The sequence below is a fragment of the Opisthocomus hoazin genome, chromosome 6, assembly GCF_030867145.1.
Source record: "Opisthocomus hoazin isolate bOpiHoa1 chromosome 6, bOpiHoa1.hap1, whole genome shotgun sequence".
Classification (NCBI taxonomy): Eukaryota; Metazoa; Chordata; class Aves; order Opisthocomiformes; family Opisthocomidae; genus Opisthocomus; species Opisthocomus hoazin.
In genome coordinates, this window is record NC_134419.1 from 19,693,365 (window position 1) to 19,720,637 (window position 27,273).

Below are 27,273 nucleotides of genomic sequence, written 5' to 3' on the forward strand. Positions count from 1 at the left end.
TTATTGACACATTAGTAAATATATTGCCTATGCTGTTGATGATTTCACACTATTCTGGTGCATATTCAAATTATAATACATATAGGCAAAGAGATCAGTGTCATTTTTTTAGCAGAATAGTTGCAGAAAAAACAGGATGGTTCTGAACAGCCTCTCTTAGGTTTTCTTCCTGCGATATTCTGTAACTAAGTCTTCTGAAACCACAACACGTTCTTCAACTTCATCACTTGAAGAGATGCAGTTAGTTAGATACGGACTTTTGCTTTTCCCTTAATATTTTTATTTATGCGTTATTCAGTATCATATCAGTATTTATTCTATTAGCATACTTTACAACCACAAAAGTTCAGGAAATAACCCTTGCCAACGAATCTCATTTGCTATCACTTGAACAGTAAGGCAGTTATTGCAAAATCATAACACTTCACTGTTCAAACAGACAGGATTTTTATGGCTCTCCAACTGAATTTTGCTCCTGCCACTTATTACAGAACATTACCTTTAAGAGACAATTGCAGCTGGTATTGATGACAGGCAACAAGACATTCGTCACCTATCCTCTTGGGCAACAATTATCCAGGTGCAAACATAAGTTACCAGATGCTCACTGGAAGGAAAAAAGGCAGCTGTTACTTGATAGTGAACAAAAGTGCTGCTGATTTGGTTTTGCACACATAAAATTTCCAACAGGGATCAGAATCAGTCAACTAATCTGCCTCACAAATGGCAGTTTCCATAGGCTATACTGGGAACTATGTATTCACTGGTGGTATGTGGGGAAATTCTGCAGCATTACTGAAACAAGTCAGGAGCTGCAGAAATCAGTAACTTGGAATTTGTCACCCACCTGCTTTAAGACTTAAATGAAATTGCACCTGGGCAGATAACACTGAGAGGCCCAGAACATGCTTTTTCCATGCAGCCTTCCCTGTCATTCTTTGAACATTTGTTATCTCCTCAGTTGTGCTGTTTCTTTCCAAGGACACATTCAAAATGAAGGAAATGCCTAACAGGACTAGCAGATGCATCAAGTAGTATGCTTCCACATTTTTGCAATTTTAAACATCTACGCTGCTTCTCATAGGTAGCAAGATAGTTAACGTGCTGACTATCAGTACCAACTTGTGCATTGCAGCTTTTTTTTATTAATAGAACAGTTGCAAACACTGCTAGCAAACACATCTTATGGATTGTTTAATTAGGTAAGATGGCAATAATAGCTGCCATTAAGAATATTCTTGACTAGCATGTGTCTGAGAAGGCAAGTGAGTGTTCATATGACAACAGTAGAATATCTGTTCTGTTCAAGAAACTAGGGCCATTTTACTGGATCTCAATTTTCAGGACAGTGTGAAAGCAGAATGCTTAGCTTGGCTCTTACTGCCTCTGCAACATAAAACTGTAAGAGGACTGAACTTACATATTTTCACTGTACTGACCATGCCTTCATTAGAACTAACTGTAAGAAGTGAATAATTTTTCACCTTATTTGAACTACCACTCTAACCTAGAGCCAGCAAGTAACTATACGGTAACCAAGGGCTGGAGCTTAGAAGTGACTAAACAGTAAATGTTGCAACCTTGTTAAATCATGAAAAATTTATTTTCATTACATATATATGAAGGTAAAAGATTTCAGTCAATAGTGTTTTGAACAAGCATTTCCAACATGAACCTGTTAGTGTAGCTAGGCTGAAACTGAAAGTTAGTGTTTAGCCTTTATTTAGTAATTAATTTCTAGTGTGTATATACAGAATTCATTTTCATGTTAGAATACCAGAGACTGTAATATTGCAACATTTACATTCCTCATATAAAATGGTGTAATGTACATTTTCAGCTTGGTGTAGATATATAAATATGTACAAAATAAACATTACTGTAATTAATATATTCAGACCAGTTATTTAGCAACATCAAAGGCAGATGCACATAGATTTAAGTGAAAATGGTGAAAAACACCTTTATGACATTAGTGACCATTAGTTGCATATGAAGTAATACCGATGAAGACTCCTCTTTCAAGCCTTCTGTGTGCATCCAATAACTTTAGTAAAAACCAAAGTAATCAAGAAGTACAAGATAATTATATATATAGTGTCATGATCAGATGGTTTACTAGGGTCCATCCTGATCACAAATGGATAACAATGTAAAATATACACGTTTGTTCAGAGCATAAAATATTGCATAAGAGCAATTTCTTTTGAGAAAAATAATTCCTGTGTTTGTGAACAGCAAAAACGGTTCTTATGCATTAAAGAAATATATTTGCAGTTTCTAAACCAAGGAACATTCAGTAATACTGTCAGAACTGTCATACATCAACTTCTTCCCAGCCTGTTTTATGGCAATGGCATGTCATTAGCAAGATTTGGCAAAGAGAGAAGGCAGATAGACAGTACATGTATATTTTTACCACAGGCCAGACCACATTGAATAGTTATTTAAACCAGCTGCTGGATAGTTTCAGTTATCTGACAATTTCACTCTTAAAGAAATATGAAAGTCTTCAATGCTAGTGACAGTGATAATTACACAGTAGTAGAGTAAGATTCCATTCTTCTCTGCTTGCAAACCATCTTATCTGAATTCCCAGTCTGAAGGGCACTTTCCTCGGTATCACTGTCACTGCTGTCTACAACTGTGTGATCCAAAGCCATCTGACCAGTCCTCCTGTGTAGACGAAAGCTCACCCCACTCTCCTGTATGGAGTTAGCTATAAAATCTTCATCAGAAGAATGAAATGATTCATCATCTCCTGTGAAATGGTTGACAATGTGAATCCCATCAAAAGTGGGTTGGTCTGAGAAGTCTCTCTGGCCTTTTAGACATTTGATCTGTTAGAAAAAGCAGAAGTTAACAGTTTATCAGAGCTGAAGAATCCAGCAGTAAAAAACCCTCACAGCTCCAAGAAGTGTCTCATTGAACCCTTACTGGATTAAATTAAATGCTAATTCTAGAAGTATTACATTTGATGATCACTTCAAAACTCAGCTGGAATCAGAACAAAGTCTTTCAGGCTGCTCAAGCAGAGACCTTGAAAGAATGTCTTAAATAGTACTTGTAATTTTCCAAAATTCTCCTTCCACCCCCAGAGTATTTCAGTTTTAAGGCTGAATAATCAAGGTACCTAGAATCACTAATGACAGATTCCTCCAGGCTACATCTTTAATATCCCCACAAGGATGGTTTATAGTTAGTTTTCTAGAGGGGTCTATTTGTATTGACAGCACTTTTGGCCTTCACATCTTACTTTCACAGCTCCCTTCTTTCCGTTATCACCTAACTTCTCACTTGACAAAAGCCCTTCCCCAGTCCCAAAGACCACAGTCTCAAGTGAATATTGCCTGTTTCACACAGCCACAGAAAAAAACCAAACAAACAGAGAATATTCTTAGTTCGGTCTACATTGCAAGATCAAGTGTCTTCATTATCTAGTTCAGATCCAATGAGATTTCAGATCAAGAAGTATGAGACAAATTTCTCTTTGTATGGTATAAAGAGATAGTAGTTTCAATTTTAAGAAAACATCAACCAAGAGAAAAATTATTGTCAGACCACGGACTGATACAACATTTTAATTCAAAATGCACCACAGAGTGATAAACTATTACATCCATGCATCCAAGCTATTCAAAAGTAAAACCTAGAGCTCAAACTCTGAAGTCTGGCGAGTACCCCGTTAACGTAGTGAAAATAACTGCAACTCACGGAAGACATTCCCGAGTTGTGTTTTTTGGGTGTTTTGTTTGTTTGTTCATTTTAATTTCACTTTTGCTAGCTTTTAGTAGCAACTACCTCAGGGTCAGTTTGACAGTCTAGGAGTATTAAGATAAAAAATCCTAGGGATGCAGAAAACCATTAAAAATGCATTACAGAAACTTCCCAATGTCACTCTGGAACCTTAAAAAGGAAGATGCACCAAGCGCTATTTAGTAAGCAACTTTTCACAGTAACAGACACCTGGAAAATAGAAAGAATAAAAAAAATCTGAAGAACTTCTTTACACAAATCTATTTGATGTTTCAGAAATCTGAAGCAATATTCACTCTGATAAATAAACGTACGTGTAGGTCCTTGCTACTGACACCAATAGAAGATTTTACCTGTCCATTTGGGGAAGAAGGAATCTCTGTACTTACCATGGGCTTGTGCAAAAAATGAGAATAAACAAGGGGTTGAAAAAAAATCACAAGAGTCAACCATGATAGAAGCCATCAAATCAGATGTTAACAGCATGTAAAAGCTCCAGCTTTTAATATATATCAAAACATTCCTGTTAGGAGTATGGGTACATGCTGTAGATCTAAACCTTGGTTGTAACTACACATCCTAATGTTCTTTGTTTTCATTTTCTTCACATATACACAGGCTGTAGTTGCTTCATGAGGAATCTGCTTGTGTAAAGGCACGCAAAACAAAAAGTTCAACACTTGCACAGCATAGTTCATGATGTAAGAGAAATCAGCTTACGCCAAATATTAGATACTGAACAGTAACGTATGTGGAATAAATAATTTTTCCTAGCTTATGTACCTAGATACAAAGATTCTTGTGTTATTTAGAAATATTATCCCTAAAAATATCCTGCAATACAATCAGATTAGCTGCCACATGAAGTTTCCAAAACAGCTATCAATTTTAGTCACTAAGAAAACAAAACACACCAAAACACCACCAAACCCAACAATCTCTCTTCACCCTCACCACAGAAAAAAGCTCTGCTGTACAAGTGACTACAAATTTCATATTAGGATAAGAAATGACATGCTTTTAGGTCTGCGCAGTCAAGCCATTGGTTTACCTGATATTATAAAGCTGATACTCAATGTTAGCTGCTTTGAACATTCAAAAAGCCAAGCCAATGACCTCAACTGTTTTCTTGAAGGCTTCAAAACATGATACCTTTAGATAAACGTATTTAGGCAACATGACAAAATCATGGCTTCACAGTTTTAGACAATAGCCTTTCCAAACATCAGAGTCTGTGGAAAATGCTGTTGGTGAAAAAATCATGAACAGACACAGCTGTCACCAATTTCTAAAGTGACTCTGGGAAAACAGTGTGTTATTTTTTGTTATGCTTATAAAGGGATGCACAATCTGTGACCTTCCAGAAACACTTTGACTTGCAACTTTATACTTGCCTGCTCTTTTTCTCAAGTACTCCTCACATCCAAGGGGAACCAGACTGCTAGGAAGAAACATGAATGTACTGTAGAGAATATATGCAACAAGTGTATCAATGGTCATATAGTTCCATAACTTCTCTGCCTGCTTGAAAAACGGCCATCTCTGCCTGAAGCACAGACAAACAGTGTAGCATAGAAATTGTATTACGGGGATCAACAGGCTGGATAGGAACACTGCTGAAGAGGACATGGGGGTCCAGACACACAGGAGGCTAAAGACGAATCAGCAGTGTCCCCAGGCAATGGCGATGGCTAACAGTGTACTAGGCTGTATTGACAAGAGCATAGCCAGTACATCATGGGAACCAATTCTTATCTGGCACTAGTTAGACCGCATCTGTCCTATTCTGCACTTGCTACCTCACTCCTTCCTCAGTACAAGATATTAATGAGTAGATTCTGTAGATATGCACCAAGAGAGTTAAGAGGCAGAAGCTTATGGCTTAAAGTAACAAAGAACTGGTTCTTCACTGAAATAGAGGGTGGAGACATTGATCATAACACAAAACACAAGGTTGTGTTTGAATGTGTAGGGCAAATAATTGCTACGAGGCTAGTTAATTAGAATAGGTTGTTCAGAGACTGCAGACTCTCCATCCTCAGTGGGTTTCAGCACCTAACTGACAAAGCCCTAAGCAACCTGCCTTGAATTCAGTGTTGATCCTGTTTCGAGTGGACAGTTGGACTAGAGGCCTCCCAGGGTCCCTTCCAACTTGGATGACAGACTACAATTCAGTGATGTGTGAAAAGCATGGGCAGTGGGATGCCTATTACTGTTCTTATGGCAGCCATCTGAGTTTGAGAAATGGCAATACTTTGTACCTGCCAAAATTACTGCACTTGTTAAAAATGTAAATGCTATTATCTGAATCCAAATGCCTTTACATTAAATGGTAGTACCTCAATTTATCACAAAACCTAGCCTTCAACAGAATGTTACTTTTATTTTGCAATTAGAAATCTATCACTTTAATCTTGAAAATACTTTAAACAAGTTGTTTTTCAGTTGACAGTAGAATCTGATTTGCCTTTTTTTTAAAAAAAAAAAAAACCAAACATGAGCACTGACGAAAACAACTAATCTTCAAGAAATTAGAAGTACCCAACAGAATAGGTTGGGAAGAGCTGTGCATTATTTAGTTTTGTGTAGTTTCAGAGTTGAAGATACTTCAGGAGCACCTTAATCTAATATTTGTTCACGAGCATTTCTGAAGGACCCCCATTATCTGCAATTTCTATTGCAGCAGAAAGGCTTTGTAAGGCTTCTCAAAGCACTTGGAACAACTTGTAGACAACACGCACTCCAATGCGATGAGATATCAGTGCCTAATGCCAGCCTAAGGCTCTAAAATAGAGGTTTCTTAAAATGAACAGTTTTGTACTCTCACATAACTTTACAGTGTAGCAAGTCAGGCTCTGCACTTCTAATAGAAAAAGCAGTATCTTTGTTTCAAGATGGGAATGTAAGTATCCTACTGGCTCAGGGCAATGGTCCATCAGCCTAATATCTTGTTGCCAGCAGGAAGTGACAATAGGACTTTCATGTTGCTTTGTTTTTAAGGGAAAGCATATGAATATGACCAATTTTTGCAATCCATTCTCTTCATATTCCAAAGTCCCCAACTCAGTTGTCCAGACACTGCTGTAGTAGATATGACAGTGCATCTCTTCCTAGCTGTTTCAGCATGCATTAATAGACCAGTTGTCCATGACTGATGATTTGCTTTTTTTTATTTGCTGTCTACCTCCACAGCTTCCTGTAGCAGTAAGTTGCAGAAATTCCTTTATTTGTTTTAAACTAATCTCCTGCTTGTTTCAGGAATTGCCCCTGAATTCCAGTAATGCAGGAACAAGTGGTGAAAAGCAGTTCTGCAGTCATGATTCTGAAACATACATCATAACACCTCCCTCAGCCTTCTCTCCAAAACAGAAGACTCCCAAACCCTTTTAGCTGCTCGAGAACATGCAGTGCTCAAGATCACTGATCATTTTAGTTGCTGTTTAACTTCCCTACTGACCTTCTTTAAACTCTCTACATCCATCTTTAGGTGTAGAGACCAGACCTGCACCAAGGTTTTGTAGTGGCAATATGAACCCCTTTATTTTGTTTTTAATATACTTCCTGTTGATGCCCAACGTTGTCTTGTCTGTTTTGGCTGCTGCTGCACACTGAGCCAATGATGTCAGAGGACTCTCACCGACAACTCAAAAATATCTTTCCTGATTTGTAACTACAAAGTCTGTGTTTGCCATCATGAAGGTATAGCTTAGATTTCACAATTGATGAATTACTTTATTCACACTGAAGCTCATGTCACCTTTTTTACGGAGACTTCTTGAGATCCTTGCTGATAAGTGTTTTATTTGAACACAGAAAAAGAGCTTGAAGTAGGAAGTAAAGTGTTATGCCAAGATCTTGTCATTCATGTAGCCAAGCATATCAAGATAATGGGAAATCAAACTAAGGACTCGGGGGACAAAACACCCCCTCCTCCCTCCCCTCCGCATTCTCTTCTGTCCTTATCATTCCACCTGAAGGAAAAAGAACAGTCCTTTTTCTTACAGCCACATTGAGCAGAGTATGGACTTACACCTCAGCGTCTGTCGCTTCTGTTCTCTTTTGCACAAAGAGCCAATATTGGTTAAAGCCTTTCGGGTGTGAGTCTAGCCCTCCTCCATGTGAAGGGAATTAGACCTCTGTCACCTCAACAAGTGACATTCAAATGAACTTTGGCTGTTTCTTACTGCTTCAGTTTTGCAAGAATCTCAAATCTGATCATATCTATAAAACACCCAGGTCCGGTAAACCCACATGTTTTGCTTTTAGTTCTCACATCCAGGTCATATTGTCTAGATGACTGCAGCTTCAACCCAGTTTTCACTGCAGCGCATTCACATGGTCTTTAGGACATTTCAAACTGTTAATAACATTATCTGTCCAAAATGTACGTTGTCATTATCCCTTCAAAAGCCAGTTGAATCAAGAACAGAATCTTAGTAAAAATGTTTGCATTCATACACCTTGTGCCTACAAAATTCAGCATTTTGAAGACAAACTGTACATCCTACTAGTCAGCATATCAAAATACTTTAATTGTATATACTCTTAACAGGTAACAGTATACTTTCACAAATTCAGAAGAGCTGAAAAAAGGCTAACAATCATATCCTTGAACCTCAGAATAAACTTTCTTACCTGATGCTGACTGCCTCATCAAGCCAGGCATAAAGGAGAGACAGTAAAGAGAAATTTAGAAGTTTTAGTACAGTTCAGAAGTTCTTCCACGTTAAATCATAGAATCATAGAATACTTTCAAGGGTGCTAGTCAGTTTCAAGCAAGTTGTATTTCTAAGCCTGTTTGATTTTTTAAAGAGAATATAGGTCAGATTTTCAAGTGGGACTTCATGAAAAGAGTTCTACTTAAGCTCTGGGAGACATTTTTATGTTGAAAACTGAGGGTTTTTTAAAGCTAGGAATTCAGTGGTGGAAAGAAATCAAACTAAAGTGTTACTTTCTGCTCCCTTTAAAAGGCTGCAGTAACTAATTCCTGACAATTACCCAGTTCTGAAGTAGTAGAGTTTTAACAAAGCTTGCCAATAAATATTCAATCTAGTCACAATAGGATAAGCAAGCAATACATACGTGAGATCAAAATCAGATAAAAATATGACCCCTGCTTTGAGTGAATGAAACTGGTTTTAACAGAAGGCAGCATGCTAAATGTTTATTTAAATAATAAAGACACTGAATTCTCAGTGTTTTTAGTTATAGCAAAAGGAATCTAAAAATCAGAGTTCCCTCTTTATTTGTCTCCACCTTAGTAAGAGTAGGAAGTCTTCGTAAGATTTCCTGCTTAAAAACCAAATGTGATTCAAAAGATAACTAGAATGTTGCTGAAAGTATGATCTAACCATGTTTAGCTGAGAAAAAACAAGTCATAAGCATTTTCAAATACCTGTCCTATAATTCAAAAAAGCATTGTCATCTTGGCAACACAAAAAGAGAGATTTAAAAGTCAAAATCTAATTTCAAGCCAGTTAAGAAATGGAGTTATGATCTATTAAATTATAATCACATTTAACATGAATAAAAGCAATTTAATTGGAGTTTTTAAAAATTCCTGAGACTACCAGTCCACCGAATCTAATAGGATCTCTTATCACACTTAACAGTCAACCGTTACTTACAGCTGACCCTCTCCCATTGTGATGAGATCACTCCAGTTTAAGGCATACACTAGTATGCTATCACTTCTTCTATCACTGCTTTAAAAAAGCTCCCAGTAACTTCTTTTGGAAAAATGCTTGTCTCAGAAAATGAAGTAGTCACAGCATCTCAGACTGAATTAATGGAAAATACATTGTCATTTTTGGAGACAAATATGAGTCCAGAAAAATATTATGCCCAGTAGGCACTACAATGCAGAAGCATTTCTGCACATGCACACAAAAAGAATGAACAACATTAAGGTTGCAGACTTTTTTTTTCATGCTACTTTTTCACTTCCACGAACACAAGCAACTCCTTAGATATCTTAAGCTCTCTGAAGCTCATTTTAAAAATATACAGTTGTACTTCCACAGTGAGTCACATTCATACTGAAACTATCGCAACACGAACACTGCACAAATGGAGGCATCATGAGCTAAACTAATAGTTGCGGAAATTAATATTAGCAATCCACCGTCTACAACAATTCTTAGCAAGTTTAATGGCTGTACAGCTACAATGCAAATGGCGTTTCTAAAGTTCCCCAACAGAATCAGCTTCCTTATATGAAAGGGACTGCTAGGCATGCATTGTGACAGAACTGTATCAGAGCATTTTAATGAAAGCCATTGCTTCTCAATCTTTGAAAAGTCTGAGATTCAAAACAAGGTTAAATATGGTTTCATCTATCCTGCAATAAAGGAAAAGTTTAATGCAAAACCAAGCCAACTTTAAAGACATTCTTCATTTTCCTCAACGATGAGACAGTTTTTGCCCAAACATGTGGATCATATGCAAAAGACAGAGGATAGTTTGAGAGCTTCCTGACAACTTTTATAGCTCTCAAGATTATGTGTAAAATAAGGCTATGGGTAAAATAAGTAAACAACACATATTGCATATAATATGACAATATCATTTGTTTAGAAAGTGACATATTCTCTAACAAATGTAAAAATAAATTTGAAAAAGATATGTTAAGTTAGAAATGTGTTATCATTGTAACTGTATTAGGACAAAGCTAAAAGTTGTGGCTTTTATTTCAGTGTCAGTGAATTTCCTGTTTCACTTCAGTTAGCATGAAGCGTTTTTTTTCTAAAGCCGTAGCTATAAATGCAGTCATAATTAGGATTATTAATTTACAAAGAACAGCCATGAGCACTGCCAGACAACGATCACTCTTGGAAATTACTGATGATTCAAGAAGCCCAAACCAACCAGACCAAACAGATGCTGAATCCAGGAACTCCCATTTACTCTGCTTGCTCCCATTACCCAATCACTGTTATCCCTCCTGAGGAAGAGGCCCTAATACCACGGACTCACTGTTTGAAAGATAACAGCCAAGAGGGACTGTATGGGCTTCTTTTCCCTGAAATCCATATGAAAAGCTGCAGAGATGGCCACCCCCACATTTCTTACCAAAGCCACTCTGGTTTCTCCAATGCCATATCTACCTCTAGAGATTTAAAAACCGAATTAGAATACATTTTGTGGACCCCAAAAGATATGCAAGGAATATGTAAGAAAACAAGAAAAAAGTTGAGGGGAAAAAAAAAAAAAAGAAAAATCACAATGAAGCATCTTTTCCTTTCACTGTGAGGCACACATGGGAGAGATCTGCAACAATCAGAGATATCATTAGTAGAGAAATTCAGGAAATAGGCTACAACTTTGTTTATTGCTTTCACATATTTGTCCTTTTTTTTATTTAAAATATTAAGATAAAAATTCTTCCAGAACAACTTTGAGTCTTCTCAGATTTGCTAAAGATGTTCTGCTCCAACTTAAGATCTGACTAACTAATTCTGAAATTTATACAATAGACAATTATATTCTTAAACAGGAAGTGTTACTATGCTGTTCTCTTTTCCCAAGATGTAATTTCGTGTCAGAACTCAAAAAATCCCAGCAAATTAGCTAGATTTTGTTGAAATAAAGTTGTTCAACACTTTCTAATAGGTTGTTGAAGAGTCATGGACATAAGGACGAAAGTGAATACGCTAAAATGCGTTAAAAAACTCTGGAAAACTACTTCAGGGAAGTTTTACTACAACACTAACGTGGACAAAAATACTTTTTCATCTTGTAGTTCACCTAAGCTACAGATATTAAAATTAGCCTGAAGTGTTCAGGGTGGGAGTTTGATATAAATTTGGGGTTTAGCAGATTGGAATCACCATTACATAGCTTTATGGTTTATCTTGCTTCTCCCTTCCCCCCACCCCCAAAAGTGATGTTTGCAAGGCAATATTCAAGATTCTAATCAGAGTCTAATTTGCCCAATTACACTAGTTAAGCAAAATCAAGCAAACTGAAATTGCTGTTTAACAAAAGTCCAGTGCATTAGATACTGTGACTTAAAGCAGGAAATGTATTGATCATGCTTACAAATAACGGGCAGTGAGAGCATTTGCAAAATTGCTTCCTTTGTTTAGTAGTTAATAAATCACAATTAAACATTTCATTTATAATGAAGGTTTTTTTTAAGACATAATTTTGTTTTTTATATCCTTTAAATGTGGAAATTAATTTTCTCATATAAAAATTCTCACCCAGCAGAAGTTTCACTCAGATAAACAAAATGCTGATTTTTAGGGAGTCTAGCAACGATCTTTGAAACTAAGTTGTTAGCCAGTCCCTGTAGGTTGCCAGTAGGAAGAGCCAAGCTACACTCCAGCGTACTCCAGACTGTCTGGGATCCACCTTAGCACATTTGGCCATTTATTTGCGACTGAGTTTAGCATGACTAAAACGGGAAACCTGCACAATCAACAATGAACCCTAATAAGAAATAATGATTCTAGAATACTGCAAGTTTAGTGGTTTCTATAAAATAGTATTTCTAAAGAATAGAAACCATAAAATAGTTTCCTTAAGAAAATTAACTCCGCTTTGTATGGATGTGTTTGGAGCTGTATTTGCTTCCTGCTGGCATTACCTCATCTGCCCCCCAAATAATTTCATAATGCTCATACCAAGACAAAACTCAGTTGACAAAAATTCTTAGAGGACTTGGTAGAGTATTTGGGTCCTTATTTTGAAGTGTAATAAAATGAATCTTGGAGCAAAGTTCATTTGATTTGTCAGGGTTGTTAGGACAAGCAGAAAGAAGCAGATAGAGAAAATTAATTTTAAATTACTTTCAGTATTGCAGAAGGGTTCAAGGCTGATTTGCAGCATAACTTAATTGTAGAAAGACTGCATCTGTCCATATCCACTTGTCTCCAGGGTCTCATGTGTGTCTGAACTTCTTGATCCGCACTGTCTTAAAACAGTACAACTGTTTCTGGAGTTCATAAATTTAATTCAATCTAATATAGTTGCAGTACAATCTATCCACTTGTTATAGCAATTGCAGCAAAACACCTTGAAACTGGCAACAACAGAAGCTGATCAGAAGTCAGAGTAAGCATTTAACTCTAGACTTCATAAGCCTATTTGTGAGCCCAAACCAGAACAGAATTGAATGACAGTATCATATACCTGAACAGACCTAGGCTGCTTTTGTTGGTTGTACCAATATAGCTGCTATTCTTAAAAGATAAAAACCCAAAGAGTCTCCAGACTGAGATTTTTTTTTTTTCCTTTGTCATCTATAGTGGTATTAAAAGCAATAGTCATGAGGTACTACAACATTAGATCAATCTGCCCCACTCTTCGGAATCCAAGCTCATGTATGTGATTAACTACTAAATTCTCCTGTTTAAGGAAAGAATTACCTTTGGTTTTGAAACTTGTACTTTTAAAAGTATGACCAGAGTAACACACTGGTATACAACCCAAAATATTTATTTCAAATGAACTTTGCTGACCGTATCACTAGATAGAGTTCAAACCATTGTAGTGTGTCATAAGTGAAAAGCAAGAGAGCAGCAAGAAATTTCCAAGACTGAGTAATTTCAGACTTCTGTTTTTTCTAATAGCACTTAAATATTTGGCCTGTGTTTTAAATTGCCAGCTTCTGTAAGTCCTATTCAGGACCACAGTAATACAAAATGCTTTACAAAATCCCTATAGATGTCAGGAAGTTTAAACAAAATCCATGAAATAATTTTAATGCATTAAAAGAAAGCTCATCTCCAGGTGTCCTGCTATTTATTTCATATTGCTCTGAACATACTCTTACATTTCCTGACTTATGATTTTATAAAAAGTGTTTTTTCAACATTATCAGCTAAAGAGCACTTGAACCAAAGGGAAATATGATGTTAAATGTATGTTGTATATCAGTTTTACTATAGACAAGTCTGCTGTATTGTGAACGTGACAAAGATTAAAACTAGCAACAAGTATTCAGACCAGAAGGTTTCCAGTGAATCAGAACAGGAAACCAATAAAGCGATCAATGGGAGGTCATGACTTTTTGATCACTGCACTATATGGTTAAAGAATCTGGTTTTGATCTAGTGCCGTGTAATCAAATTAAACTTTGAAGTTCTCTATCAAACATGCAATTGAAATAGCAACAGTGCTAAGGAAGTACCCAACTTTTAAACTATTTTCAAAAGAAATCAGTCTTTGGTAACTGTAAGTCAGATTTTATCTGTTGAGGGAACTTTTCTAAAAACTGATGAGTTTGTTGTAGTGAAACTGTAGTACACAATTCCAAAAAAAGTTCTAAGCTAACAGCCCTGGGAAGTTTCTACAAATAGCCAGTTGGTAGGTGGAAGGAAAGTTCCCAGAAACTCTTCCTACAAGAAGTTCTAACAAAAGTGTTTATTTGGAGTGAGGACATGGCAACAAAAATGATTTAAAACAGCAGCACGATCACACTGAAAGTACTGCAATTATTACATTCAAGGAACTACCTAAATCTCAATGCTCCTTTTTCCTAAAGCATGCGTCTATAAATACAAAAGTTACTGAAACCTCAAGCATTAACTAGAATGTACTGGCTGATACAGAGACTGAAAATGTACCCATTATGGGCAACAGTTACAGGAAATGATCATTTTACACTTTTACTCTGTCCTTTTAATGCAGGAGTTAAACTCAGCATTTTCAAATGGACTAAGTAACATTTATTTTTGCCTCTGATTGCAGAAATTACTTCCATCTGTACTGGCTGCCATTCTGAGAGCGATAAAAAACATTTTAGGAGGGGTTTCCACCATGTTTCCACTGTTTGCCTCACTTTTATTCAGATATATTTACAGAGACATATTACAAGTTAATACATAGCATTCCTCTCCTGAACTTGTTTCTCACACAGATGGCACCTATGTACGGCTGCTAACACAAAATTTTTTGCAAGGAACTACTTAGATAAATTCAAACCAGCAGGACCTCAATCCCTTCACTTTTCAATCCCCAAAACTTGATTTATGGGCAGAAACATAGGATAGACCCTGACATAGTTCTAATTAATACAGCAGACAGGTCACACAGCTTCACCACTCAAGGGCATTATTGTCATGATAATGAAATAACTTTATAATCAGTTTACTTGCTTTGACAATCCAGACAAATTCTAAACAGGGACTTAGCATAGTTAAGTATAGCTAGCTATATTAATCTCTAATACTCCAGTCAAGAACAAGTATATTGCTCAGTAAGACAGACCTGCAGCTTTGACGCAGCAAGATACAGTCTGAAAAAAAAAAAGGAGGGGGAAATGTTTGTAAAGAGAACAATCACCAATCTTCATTTATTTTATCACTGAATCTAATCTGTCTATAGTGGCAGTGAAACAGTTGAGATTCATAACTAAAACTGTTGCCCTCAAAGTAAACAAAGCCATACCTATTCCATTTAAGGACAGACTAAATCACTGTTCTGGTTATGCTGTTCACTTTTAGAGGTTTCCTTCACTCTTATGAGAGATGGAAGATATTTTGTTGATGGTGTTACTGAGTGGAAGGGAGAGGAATCAAACTTACCTGATGCAAAGATGGAGTTTGTGACCAAAGATTTGTGGAATGGAGTACCATCATTATGGAATCAATCCTACCTTTTTGAGCCTGTGCTACACTTGTTCAAAATTAATGGAATTAAACAACTGATGTTCATAAAATATACAGGGATTCCACTGTGCACTTCAACGCTTCTGCCTGTTGATTGCTTAAGCCAGACAGTTTCTGAAGCTAGTTGTTTTATTAAGGGCAGGGTAACTGAACTGGAGAAAGTTATTGCAGAATTAAGAATCCCAATCTGTTCAGTCTCACACTTCTGTAACAATCTTGTTCTTATGAAGCCAGTGTAACATCTCTGACTCTCAAGTACAAGCTGAATGAAAGGAATAAAGCAATTCACTTTTCTAAAGCATACAGTATATATTTAACTATCCTGTGCAGACAAAGCTGCTACATTAGATTGGGTGTTTGCAAACCACATGACCTCACAAACGCTATCTTATCACATCACAGGTTCCTCAGACTGACCACAACCACTTAAATCAGACTCTGCCAGCATAGAGGCTCTGTAACTTTGACACGTACTAGTAAAGCAACTACATTTTTAGCTGTCCAGCAGCCTTGCAAGAACTTTGCTTGTGGGGAGGGAAAAATCTGATGTTCTCTTGTCCAACTGTGTTTGCAAGATATGGTAAAAGAAAAGCACATGATTTATTGTGCTATAAACTTCCACTACAAGTTGAAATGCTTGCTTTGTAAATCTGAGGGCTAACATATTTCCTTTCAGGGACAACATTTCTTATCAAGTAAGAAAACATTTATAGAGCACCACATATTTTGAAAGCATTTGTCTAGCAAAACAAACAATTAGAAGGTGTTAACACCATTCTAGTCAGTATGGATAACAAGTGCTTTGCAAGAGTTAATACAGTACTTTTAACAGACATTACAGTTTTAGTGAGAAATATGAATTGAGAACAATGTAAAAATTGACTGAAATAAATCCCACGAAGATAGGTGGTTTTATGAAAGCAGGCAAGTAAAATGACAATTGCCAAGAGACAAATATACATCTGCCCATACTACATGGAAAGCAAATAGTAGACTTCTTACAGAAGAAAGGGAGAAAAAATAATGAAAGAGCATTATATCTAATTACAAATTTTATAGGAATAGTACTAGGCATTTTTGGACTTGCTGTTCTCTCCTTAGTTCTGATGAAAAATGTTGCCTGTTTCTGTTTCCAAGGTATCTAAATGCTGATAAATCTGATCATCTCATTCTTATTTGCCCATATGATCTGATCCACTGCTAGCCATCACCCCATAAATATGTCTTCAGACAAGAACTTTAACTAGAAATCAATTTTCCCAGATACTACTTCTACCTCTATCATGCAAAGCTACATACAACCCGTTCATAGCTTTAAAAGTTAAAGATTTGTCCACACTGCAGTCATGACTGCAACACAGCATAGGCACATCCAAATCACATTGCTGGACACCAGCAGTCCAAGTACAGCAGAATGAAGCTCAGAGTTATTTACCCTGCTTCTGAGTGTAGCCTAGTGATGCTTCAGATAACAGAACATTTGATTTCGTAAGCATTGAATTCGACTCAAAGGACGCCTAGTAACAAAATTAACAGAGGAAAGGAATAACGCTTCCTGCTGGTATCCCACGATCAAGCCCAGATGCTGTTATTGTGAGAGGAACAGGAGCTAGGAATGCTGCTAGAAGCAGCCTAGCTTCGTGCTACTCCAGTGGGCCACAAGCAGCAGCGTCACCATTTTGTGCTTATCTATGGCCGACGCAGGAGTCATCATTTAGCTGCTTGTAAAGATCCTCTCTCATGTCCTCAGGGGACAACCTGGATTAAACTGTGTTGGGGACTGGAACCACTCACTGTATCATACTGATTTAAGATTATTAGCCAATAATAAAAAAAAGGAGGAAATAATTTGGAAGCTTTGAAACACAGCTTACCTACCACACAAGCTTATGGTATTTGAGAACCAAAGGAACTGTTAATGTGGTTTAAACTTTCCTCCTGTATACTATAGTGCATTGAATTTTATTTAGGTGTTGTATTATTTGGCCTACCTAGGTGGGTTTTTTTAATCCTTCACACTGATGGCTACGGTTTACTCCATTTCAGTTTCAGCAGTGAAAGCCTAGAAAGCTAACCCAAAGTGCAAAATGTATCGTTAATTCATCCATATTACCAGCTACTCCTTTGATCATAACTTATGCATTATTTATTCTCAAAGTAATTACTTAAGTGCCTTGAATTTTATTTACACAAGCAAAATCTTTTAAAAGCATAGTATTTAATCTCCTACTTTTATATCTCTCTTCATTAAGCGAATCTTAAAATGTTAGCTCACCAGAAGCAAGATCAGATCATGAGATAACACCTATATCAGAAACTTACTTACTGACTGCATTAGGTTCTTTAAACGTAATATCAGATCCATTCCTAGATAAATTATATGTATGTAAGAATGGAAGACCAGTAAACTACCAGTCACTACTTCTTTGAATAGCCATCAAGTTTTTAGATACTGAAAATGGGAAATACTTTTAAAAATCCCCCCTTTTCTGCATTGTCAATATGCAAGAATTTAATCACCAGAATCACTTAAATTTACTATTATGGTCTTTTAAAAGCCTCAAAAAATTCTTTCAGCAGAACAATAACACTCCAGTCATCTGTCATCTTGTTCTTTTCCATCAGCCATGCTGCAACATTGTTAACATGGGCAGTGTGCAGAGGGTTTTCTAACTATTGGAACAGTGTGCCACACTAACATCAGGATTGTTTTTCATTTAAATACCAAAAACACATGCATAAGATTTGCACATTAGAAAACAATCTCATCCTTGCTTCCTCTCAAAACATATCAAGTAATTATTTGTTAAGAGTATATCTCATTACAGAGAAACAGCTAGGAGAAAACTAGTTCTGTATTCTGTCTCTGAGATAGGTCAATAGGTGATGCCCGGGAAACAATGTAACAACAGGCAAATACATAGTGGTACTTTCCCAGAATGTTCTTCCCAAACTCCAGCAAGTAGCCCGTTTTTCAATTATACATGTGACATCTGTGCAGCTCCAGGGATCATTTTCCTCCCCATGAATTTAGGCAGTCATTTTTTCCAATTATCTGTATTAACATAGATTTTAGTATATGGAACAATTATGGATCTAAAGGAATTTAATCTTTCAAATTTGCAAAAATCATACAGTCTAGTGTTTTTTCAACACACCTCCAGTTTCATTTGAACGTCCTAATTCTTACACTGGAATAGAGGTGAATAAATGCTCCCTACCCATCTTCATCCCACTTACAGTTTGAACATTTTATACTCCCTCCATTCAAAATTCCTTGGATGAAAAAACCCACAACTATTTCAATTTACTAATGTTATCTAGACACAAAAAGTAAATGAGTAAAAATTAGCTGATCCTCCCCCTCACAGTCACAAATTGCACTGGCTGCTGAAGGTGACTAGAAAACAGCTAGAATAGTAGTATGAAAAGGAAAAGCAAGGGCACAAAGAAACAAGGCAGTTTATTCCAAAACTTTCTATTTTGCTTCAGTTATCTTCCCTGATAACCTTGTCTTTCTTATGCTTTTAGCATTAGTTCAGTCAAGTCCTCATTCAGTCACTTTTTTGTATCCCCTAAGAATGGCAAAAGCACCCCAGTATCTTTTGAAAGCTCTACTCAAATTTAAGACAAAAACTGGAGATAGATTCCCAGAAACCACCTTTCATCCCTCACAGGTCTCTTCTGACTGTAGAGAGGTCTGAAACCTTTTATCTGAAAATCATTTTTACCTAAGTTTATCAATCAAGAGCAAAAGGTATCAGTATTATAAAGCATATTTTGTATGTCAAAAATGCCAAATAATTTTTCAAAAGGAGAAAAAGCATCACTAAGCTCTGAGTATTCTTCACCTGCTTCCAAGCTACAAAAACCTAATGGATCCCTCAAATATAGGAAAAACATTGTCAAAAATGGATTCTTAAAGAGCTATCTTCAACTTGCATATTCCCGCTTTCTGAGGAAAAATGTATGCTAAATGAAGGAAGCACTAAGTTTCTGTATGTTGTTGCTCCCCTTCATAATGCTGTCCCCTAATGCACATGGCCAATGAATGTTATGGAACAATGCTCTGCAATCCGAAATTGTAGAGGCTACTTGCTTCTGTGGACTTGAATACATATTAGGCAGAATTTAGCTTTTAATATGAAAACTGTCATAAGATTAAAACAAACCTCCATTTGAAATACTGTAGTAATATAAATAAACTTAAATTTAACAGCAAAACAAACTCATTAAAGCATTCCCAGAGACACAAAAACCAGATAGCAGTATGACAAAGGCAAACTTCACAAAGTTTCACTTGAAATACACTTTAAACTTAAGCACTTCAGTCCTAAATCACAAAGTCTAAGTCTGGAAACCACTTGCTTTTGTCTCCAAAGGTGTCTTGTGGTCTGCCAGCGTAGTTTGTGGGTAAGCATGTCAATTCTAATCTTTTGTACCACTCCTGTAATCTAGGTAACACATACAAGCCTTGCAACATCCAACAGGAAGCAGAGACAGCTTCTGTGTAATATATACAAAGTGACTGCATGTACAGAGGGGTGGTGCATGAAATGCAGAACTTCAGCAGTTTATAAATCATTTAATTCCATTCAGTTTGAATTCAAATAGTGGCAAACTACAAAGAACATTCTCCTTTTTTCCCCAGTTATGTGATTTATGTTGAAATGAGCAACAACTAGTTGAAGATTTATCTCAGTTTTTCTTAAACCTTCAACTTTACTTAACGGAACCTTTTAACTGTTCAAACTTTCTACATATTCTTTTCCACATACACTAACTGCTGTATTTCAGTACTATCTACTGAAGTGGGATACTCTCTTGAATTGGAAAAGTGTTTCTCAAAAGTTGCTTTCACTTAATATTTCAGTGTCTAATCAAAGGGAACTTCTATGAAGTACTAGCACTCCTTGTGCAGCCTGAGAGGACGTAACCCACAGCACAAATCTTGCAGTGCCTATATACTCATGAGATTTACATTACATCAGTTAAAGCACACTAACCATAAGGTCAAGTGAAACAGTACAGTGCTCACCAGACCTTATTTGTCTTGTGCCAAAGACAGGGCAACCAAGCTTGTGCATTTAGTGATAAGAGTAACAAATTTGCTTCACAGAAGCTTCAGCCTGTTGGGGCTGCACAACGGAAAAGCATTTTAGGTTAAAATCCGACTAAACTAGAAGTAATCAAGAATGCTGTAGATATAGCTTTAAGAACAGAAGGAAAATAGAGAAAGAAAGAAAATGCTAGGTGAAAATATTTCAGTTAATGAAAAGAACAATGGGACACAAATTTCTGAAAAGGCAAGCAGAATGCCTAAGCCTAGTGCGTATTAAAATCTCTGAAAGAAGTTTACTTCATGACTTCCTGTTTGAATCTGTGACAATCCTCAAAATTTCAGGTTTTCACACTGGTTTCAGCCTTCAACAATAAAGCCATAAGGCATAAGCATCCAACAACTTTGTGCCCAATAAAGCAACTCAGCCAATAACAAGGAAAAGAAGCACAGCACTAATCTGGCAAAATAGACACAACTTTTCACAGGATTAGCTTTTGGCTAACTAGAAATACTGCCGTGTAAGGGTTCTTTTATTACGCACCAGCTGTTCTTCAAATGGTGTTAGGTTATGTAAAAGATTAAAGGATTGCTGTCAGTAACTTTCTAGGGAAGTGACTAACATATATCTACTAAAGTTAAAATTGCAAGTTAATAATAATTGTTTTGCACATACGTGAACTCTGAAATTATGGCTGCACTGAGGAATTTAAGAATTAATTCATAATTTTATATAGTAATGTAGATTATGTTAAATATTTTGATTCTAACCCTGATTTGGTTACTCAAGTTAGCACAAAGAAAGAGCTGCAAGTGAGTAAATCAAGATGGTGTGCACAAGGCAGAAGTCCACAACATGTCCTGTCACAATGTACTTAAAGCTCCAGCTTTTGTCTGTTTGCTCTCCTGAAGTTTTCATCAAATACAAGTTGAAGACCTACTGTGAAGTAGTCAATACACAATTCAGCTTAGCATACTACAGAAATCTGCTGGTTAGGTGTAAGAGGAATCAGGCAGGTATCTTGTTAGAACAACCCAATGATCCAATATAGTAATTCCATTTATAGTTATTTTACCTTATTTGAAGGAAAAAAGGCATCATCTTTTTCTGTGTAATTTACCTTGTACATTTAATAGCAAGGTGCCTAATTGGTTCAGTTTTGGATGCCATAATACCAGTCTCCAGTACATGCAGTTTTACTTAGTAACATGAACACAACTTGAATTTACTATGAATAAGGCTTCTTATAATATGATTTGAAGACTGACTGTAGCATCCCTATTCCCAGATGAATAATAAAAGCAGCTGAAATTTATCTTTTAGGCTGCAAGCTGCACGATATTTAAGACACATGCAAAATCTTGAGCTCAGGAAAGAAAGATCAACGGACTCAGATTACAACAAGGGGCACTCTGTTGGATGTTTTTAAAAGTATAACAGGTTTTTTTTAAATAAAATTGATAACCTTAAAATATATGCAGACTTCTGATATGTAGCTGGATGGGTGAGAGAAGTATCTGAAATGTGAGTGTCAAACTTCCCTCTACTACAAAGTAAAGAGGCATCACAGCAACAGCCTGTTGCACCTGGGCTGCAGTAACTGTCCACACCCTTGCCACCCACTTTTAGTGGAGAGGATTCAGCTTTAGACCCTGGGCAGCAATAGTGACCTCTCTTTGCTCTTCTCTGGTGTTCCTTGTTGGTGTTCCAGGTTTGCCCTCTCCCTGGCTGCTAGCCTGGCTTGCAAACACAGGTGGTACAGTAGAGCTTTCACTGGAACTCTGCAATTAGGATGGATCACGCCACTGCCACATCTCAGTACCATCGCCATCTGATGGATCATATCACAGGACAGAATTAAAGTATCTAGCTCCTCAGGTTCCACTGATACAGGAACACATACTGGCTATTCAGACTACTGGCCAAAGATATGGAATAGTGTTTATCAAAAGGCCAGAATATCGGCTAAGTTTGCAGTTACTTATATTCAATACAGGATCTGTTCAGTATTTTGTTCCATCCTTCAGATGGAGAACCTGCAATTCTTCTCACGTACACGCTGTAAAATTGCAGTACTGGAGAAAAAAGTTCAATAAGCAGAATCAACATTGATGGCCACGCCAAGACATTTAATCTTGTAACACACACACCTCATCCCACCCCTACCTTAAACTATAACTTTTGCATTAATTTATGTCCACTTTAAAGTTCCGCAATTACAATAGATTAGATGGTAACCATGCAGTCACTGAGAATTCTGTTTCTTCACCAGTGCCTTTTACATGTTAACCAGTAGGGTGGTTGTGGTCAGCATGTCACATACACGGTCAGCCTATCTTCAGGAAGATGAATTTGTAAATTTGTAACGTTTCTTTTAGATTTTGCAGAAGTAGAATCAAAAAGTGGCTAGCCAAAAAACAAAGAGTGTAGTCATTAATGGATCTACACATGAAGACACTTCACTGCAGATGTAAAAAAGTGGGTTTCTTTAATTGGCATTGAAAGTATACTAATCCTAACATTTAGCGGTTAAGGGCAAATATTTTTGCCCCTTCCTATTGCCATTTTATTCAGATTTTGCTGTTTCGGGGAACACTGGTTATGTTCTTTACTTAGCAGCTATGTTAATCCAAGACTTTATTATTATTTATTAGCACCAACTTACATATAAATACAACATACATTTCAGACTTTACATTATCTCAAAATCAGCCCAGTGGGTTATGGTCAAAATAAAGGATTGTGCGTGAAGTGTTACCTTACCTCCAAAATTTTTCTTTAAAAACTAGACAAACACATATGTAACAGGAAGGGGGGTGGAGAAAATGTCATTAGTAAACAAGGACTTCCAGGCTTTAAGAAACTCTGTGTAAGGAAGCATTCAGAAATGCTGTTAAGGTAGAACTTGTCTACTACATACAGAGTTTCTTCCCACTGTTTCTATCCTAGAATGAGATTCCTATAGCATTCACCTAACTTGAGAGCTGAAAAATAAGCTACAACAAAGCATGTATCTGGAACAGGAGTGCTCTTCTACATAGAATTACTCAAACTCTACTATTGTTGAAATTCATATCCTCCCTAGCTGATGTTTTCTTTCAATCAAATTGAAATGCTAATAAAGATCTGTCTAGACTTTACTGTTCAGGAAACACTGGTATAACTCAGAATTATCGTTGTTCTGTGAGCTACTGAACCTCATCTTCATTCCAATCTGTTCACATAAACTTAGACACATTAAACACATACACAATTACACGCCTTCATCACAATTGAGTTGCTCAGCCAGGCGTATGACAAATGCTTGTATAGAGAAAATTATGCAATAGCTTTGCTTCAGTAATTCTACTTTTACCTCAAAGCAGTGGTTTCTTAACTTTCAAACCTACACTGAGCAGAGGAAAAAGTTAGTACAGTGCCTTATTTATTCATAATGCAAAAATACACAAAATCTCTGGTGTTCTGGGAATTCTACAAGCAACTTGCTCTCTCATAAGGAACAAAGCAAGCTACTTATAGTCTTTAATGGAAAACGCCAGGTTATTGATATTTAAATTTGTTTTAAGTGAGCTTAATGACTGGTAAAGCTGCTGGACTGATGGCCCTAGAGACTATAGCATAGTCTCAATCTATAGCATAGAACACATTCCAAGATATTCCACTACGTTGTAACTCTTAAGGGACTGGTCCTAAATGGTTGAATCGACTAAGATTGTTATAAAAACACTACCTACACTTAAATAAAGAAAGGATGTGTTTATTTAATAAAAGCAAAAAGGCAACAAACAAATAATTAGGTTGTATTGCTCTATGATACTATGATTTTAAGCAACACTACCAGAGCTGTGTATTAGAAGGCGTATGCAAACAGAAGCAGACTACAGTGCCAAGATGACTGGGCATTTTGCGCACAGTGTAGTATTAGGTAAAGACATTTCTTCACAATGCAAGATGAACTGAAATGAGCCAGTGAGCACAGTAGTTACATAAGTCAGCTCTGTTTCAGGGCTTTCTGATCTTTTTAACAAACAGAAAGTTACTACAACTATTAGCGCAAGGAAGTTTGAAGACAGAAATTTCATAGGTTGAAAGGTTTGGCAGTTTAAAACTTAAAAATCTGTTAACTGATATTAAGCAAGCATCCTTTTTCTTTTTAAGTAATCTCCGTATACTGCCACACAAACTTCATCCTCACAACAGCAAGAACCAAAAAAATCTACACATGGACTCTTCTACTTGCACAAATGCAGTTTGGTTTCTAACCAAATTAGCCTTAAAAGTTGTAGCAAGTAAAGACATAAAGGGGCTTGTTTTCATGCACACAGCTCCAAATGCAGTAAATGCAACACAATGAAATATGATCAACTCATGAAATTAAGGGAAAAAAACCAAGACAGAACGTAAACGCTGATCTCATTTAATGTCAAATCATGCAACTAAGCATTTTTTTTGTTCTTTTACATCCCAGGATAAGGGCAAGATTCATGTATAAGAGTTAATTTTATTGCATTCACTTAAAATAATGTATGCTGGCAAAATCAAGTACTGAAGCTCTAACAACTATTAGATAGCAAAATCTGCTACAAATGAAAGATATGACAAAAAGGTGCAAGTGATCAGACACAATTGTATTTTATCACTTACCTCATGATGCAGCTCAGCTATCTGATCTTTCAGTTCTCTGATGTACTGGTTAGAATCAGATTTATTAAGCTGCCCTTGAATTTTTCCTTCTTCTTTCTGTTTGGGTTAAAAAAAAGAATCTTATTCAGTTTATTCACAGATACACTACATTAAAAATCTTATTTTAACTGTCTGCATATTTTTGTCATGAACAGAAGCTATTGACAGGCGCTATCCAGCACTTTTCACCTGGTTGAAGTTGCAGCAGGTGTGCTAGGGCTGTCACTAGCTCAGACCAAGTTGATCCTTTCAATACTAACCATGGTACAGAAAGGATTCTATGGAGGAGCATGAAGAATTAACAAAGCTTCACAGGTAAAATTCACATCCAAAGTAAATGAGGTTGCATACGCAATTTACTAAAGCATCCCTACAGAATACTATCAATATATGGAACATATCTTAGTGTACATTATTTTCACTAATGTAAAGTTTTCATTTAGTAACAAGGAATTTCCCGTCGCCTCCAAGCAACAAGCAAATAGAACATGTTCCTTCCTTGCATTGTAGGATACGCACTGGGAAACACTACATATGACAAGCTTTTTTCTCCCTTGAAAAAAACAAACTGTATCATATAAAATACTGTGGTATTTATCATATAGGACTTCCAGTAAGCATAAGTGAAGAAAGGTATGTCCCCCAGTACCAACACTGTGAGAGGTACAGAGAAAAACTGGCAAGTTAAAAAAAGACAGTGATGAAAAATGTGAGATTTCCCTCATCAAGATGCTCAAGCAGGCATCATCTGCACTTGAATGACTGCATCACTAACTTTCAGCTTGTCTCTAAAGAGAGTCCTAATGTGACTGAAACAAACTTGGCAGATCTAATATAAACATACTTGATGGAGAAGGCAGCCCATATCTTCAGTTTGCTATTAAGTCAAGAGCAGCTTTGGGGTTTTTTGCAGCTGAATAATTTGTCAAAGCCAACAGCTTTAGAGGACAGAAGCACCTTGATTTTATATAAATCTTCACCTTGACTTAGTCACCTACAACCAATATATTACAGAAACACAAATACAATGGGAATACCTATTTTTAATACCTGTAGCTTGTTTTGCATAAATTTTAATTATACTTGAAGAAAGCAAACAATTAATTTCAACAATAGGCAAGTTCAAAGCCATTTGCAAACAGAATTTAAATTCCTTTTAGAATTAAAGGTGTCAACTGTGCTTCAAAATACAAGACAAAAAGCTTTAACAGAGAGGTTCTTTTAAAACATCCATCTGAAATATGAACACCAGGACAGAACATGTACCAGGACGTTGGAGGGAGGGACAATATACCACCTTCCAAAGCCTTTTGCTGCATGAAGAGAACAACCTTGAGCACTGTCAGTGCTGGCAATCTCAAAGCAATTTCTCAAATTTCAGACTTTGTTTTTCTTGCAGCAAGGTATGCATTACAATATTACTCAGAAAAATAACTGTCATATTCATTATTAATTCATAGAATCTGCAACATGGAGGCACAAGATCCTTTAGCACAGAATTCCATATTGAACCTAGTTTCCAAGGCAATCTATGGCTCATTCACAAAAAAAAAAAAAATTGATATTTACGTTACTAATTATTCCTACCCTAAACAGGTAAAACAACCCCAAAACACAAACCCATCATCTTTCTCTACAAGAATGACTGCTGTTATTGGAGAAACCAAACCAGAAGCAATGTAACCTGCAGACCAGAAATAATGCTGTTTAAATCTGTATATAGAAAAAGCATAATTGCTGGCAGAAACTAAGTTTCCAGATAACGAGAATGACCTGATCTCTTGTGGTAGCAGGAACATATCAGAGAAACGCTCGTCTAAGCCCCTTCCCGCTGTCTGAAACCCGGACTTTTCCACTTAAGCCTCTTGTTCTATGTAACCATATATTATAGTATTGAAAAGCAGAAGTAAAGCAAGATTTAATCATAAATAAAAGATAGGTGCCATAGTCCTTTTAAAATTAAAATGCAATAAATAGCTGAGCTTACATTCAAACTGGATGCACAAGACGACATGAAACAGGCATTCTCAAGTTAAGTCAGTATAAACTAACAGCAGAAGCAATAACGCTTACTAGCTTGACACTGCACAAATAGCTGAAAGCTGTTAGTGTGTACCACACAGAATATACCACATTGGGAGTTACACACTATCATTATA

The 27,273-nt window shown here is 36.5% G+C and overlaps 1 protein-coding gene across 8 annotated transcripts in view; it reads right to left on the reverse strand.

Moving 5' to 3' along the window:
* Positions 1-1,581: 1,581 nt before the first annotated feature.
* Positions 1,582-27,273, reverse strand: part of EVI5 (ecotropic viral integration site 5) — an 84,433-nt gene continuing 58,741 nt past the window's right edge. For 7 of the 8 annotated variants that reach the window (XM_075424920.1, XM_075424917.1, XM_075424914.1 and 4 more), the window contains 2 exons: positions 25,076-25,171; positions 1,582-2,840 (listed from right to left, as the gene is read on the reverse strand). In XM_075424920.1, the coding sequence (XP_075281035.1) occupies positions 2,535-2,840; positions 25,076-25,171 (402 nt within the window). In that variant the 3' untranslated portion in view covers positions 1,582-2,534. Of the gene's footprint in view, positions 2,841-12,625; positions 12,670-14,970; positions 14,999-25,075; positions 25,172-27,273 lie in introns of those variants that run through there. The other variant, XM_075424916.1, reaches the window with a different exon arrangement.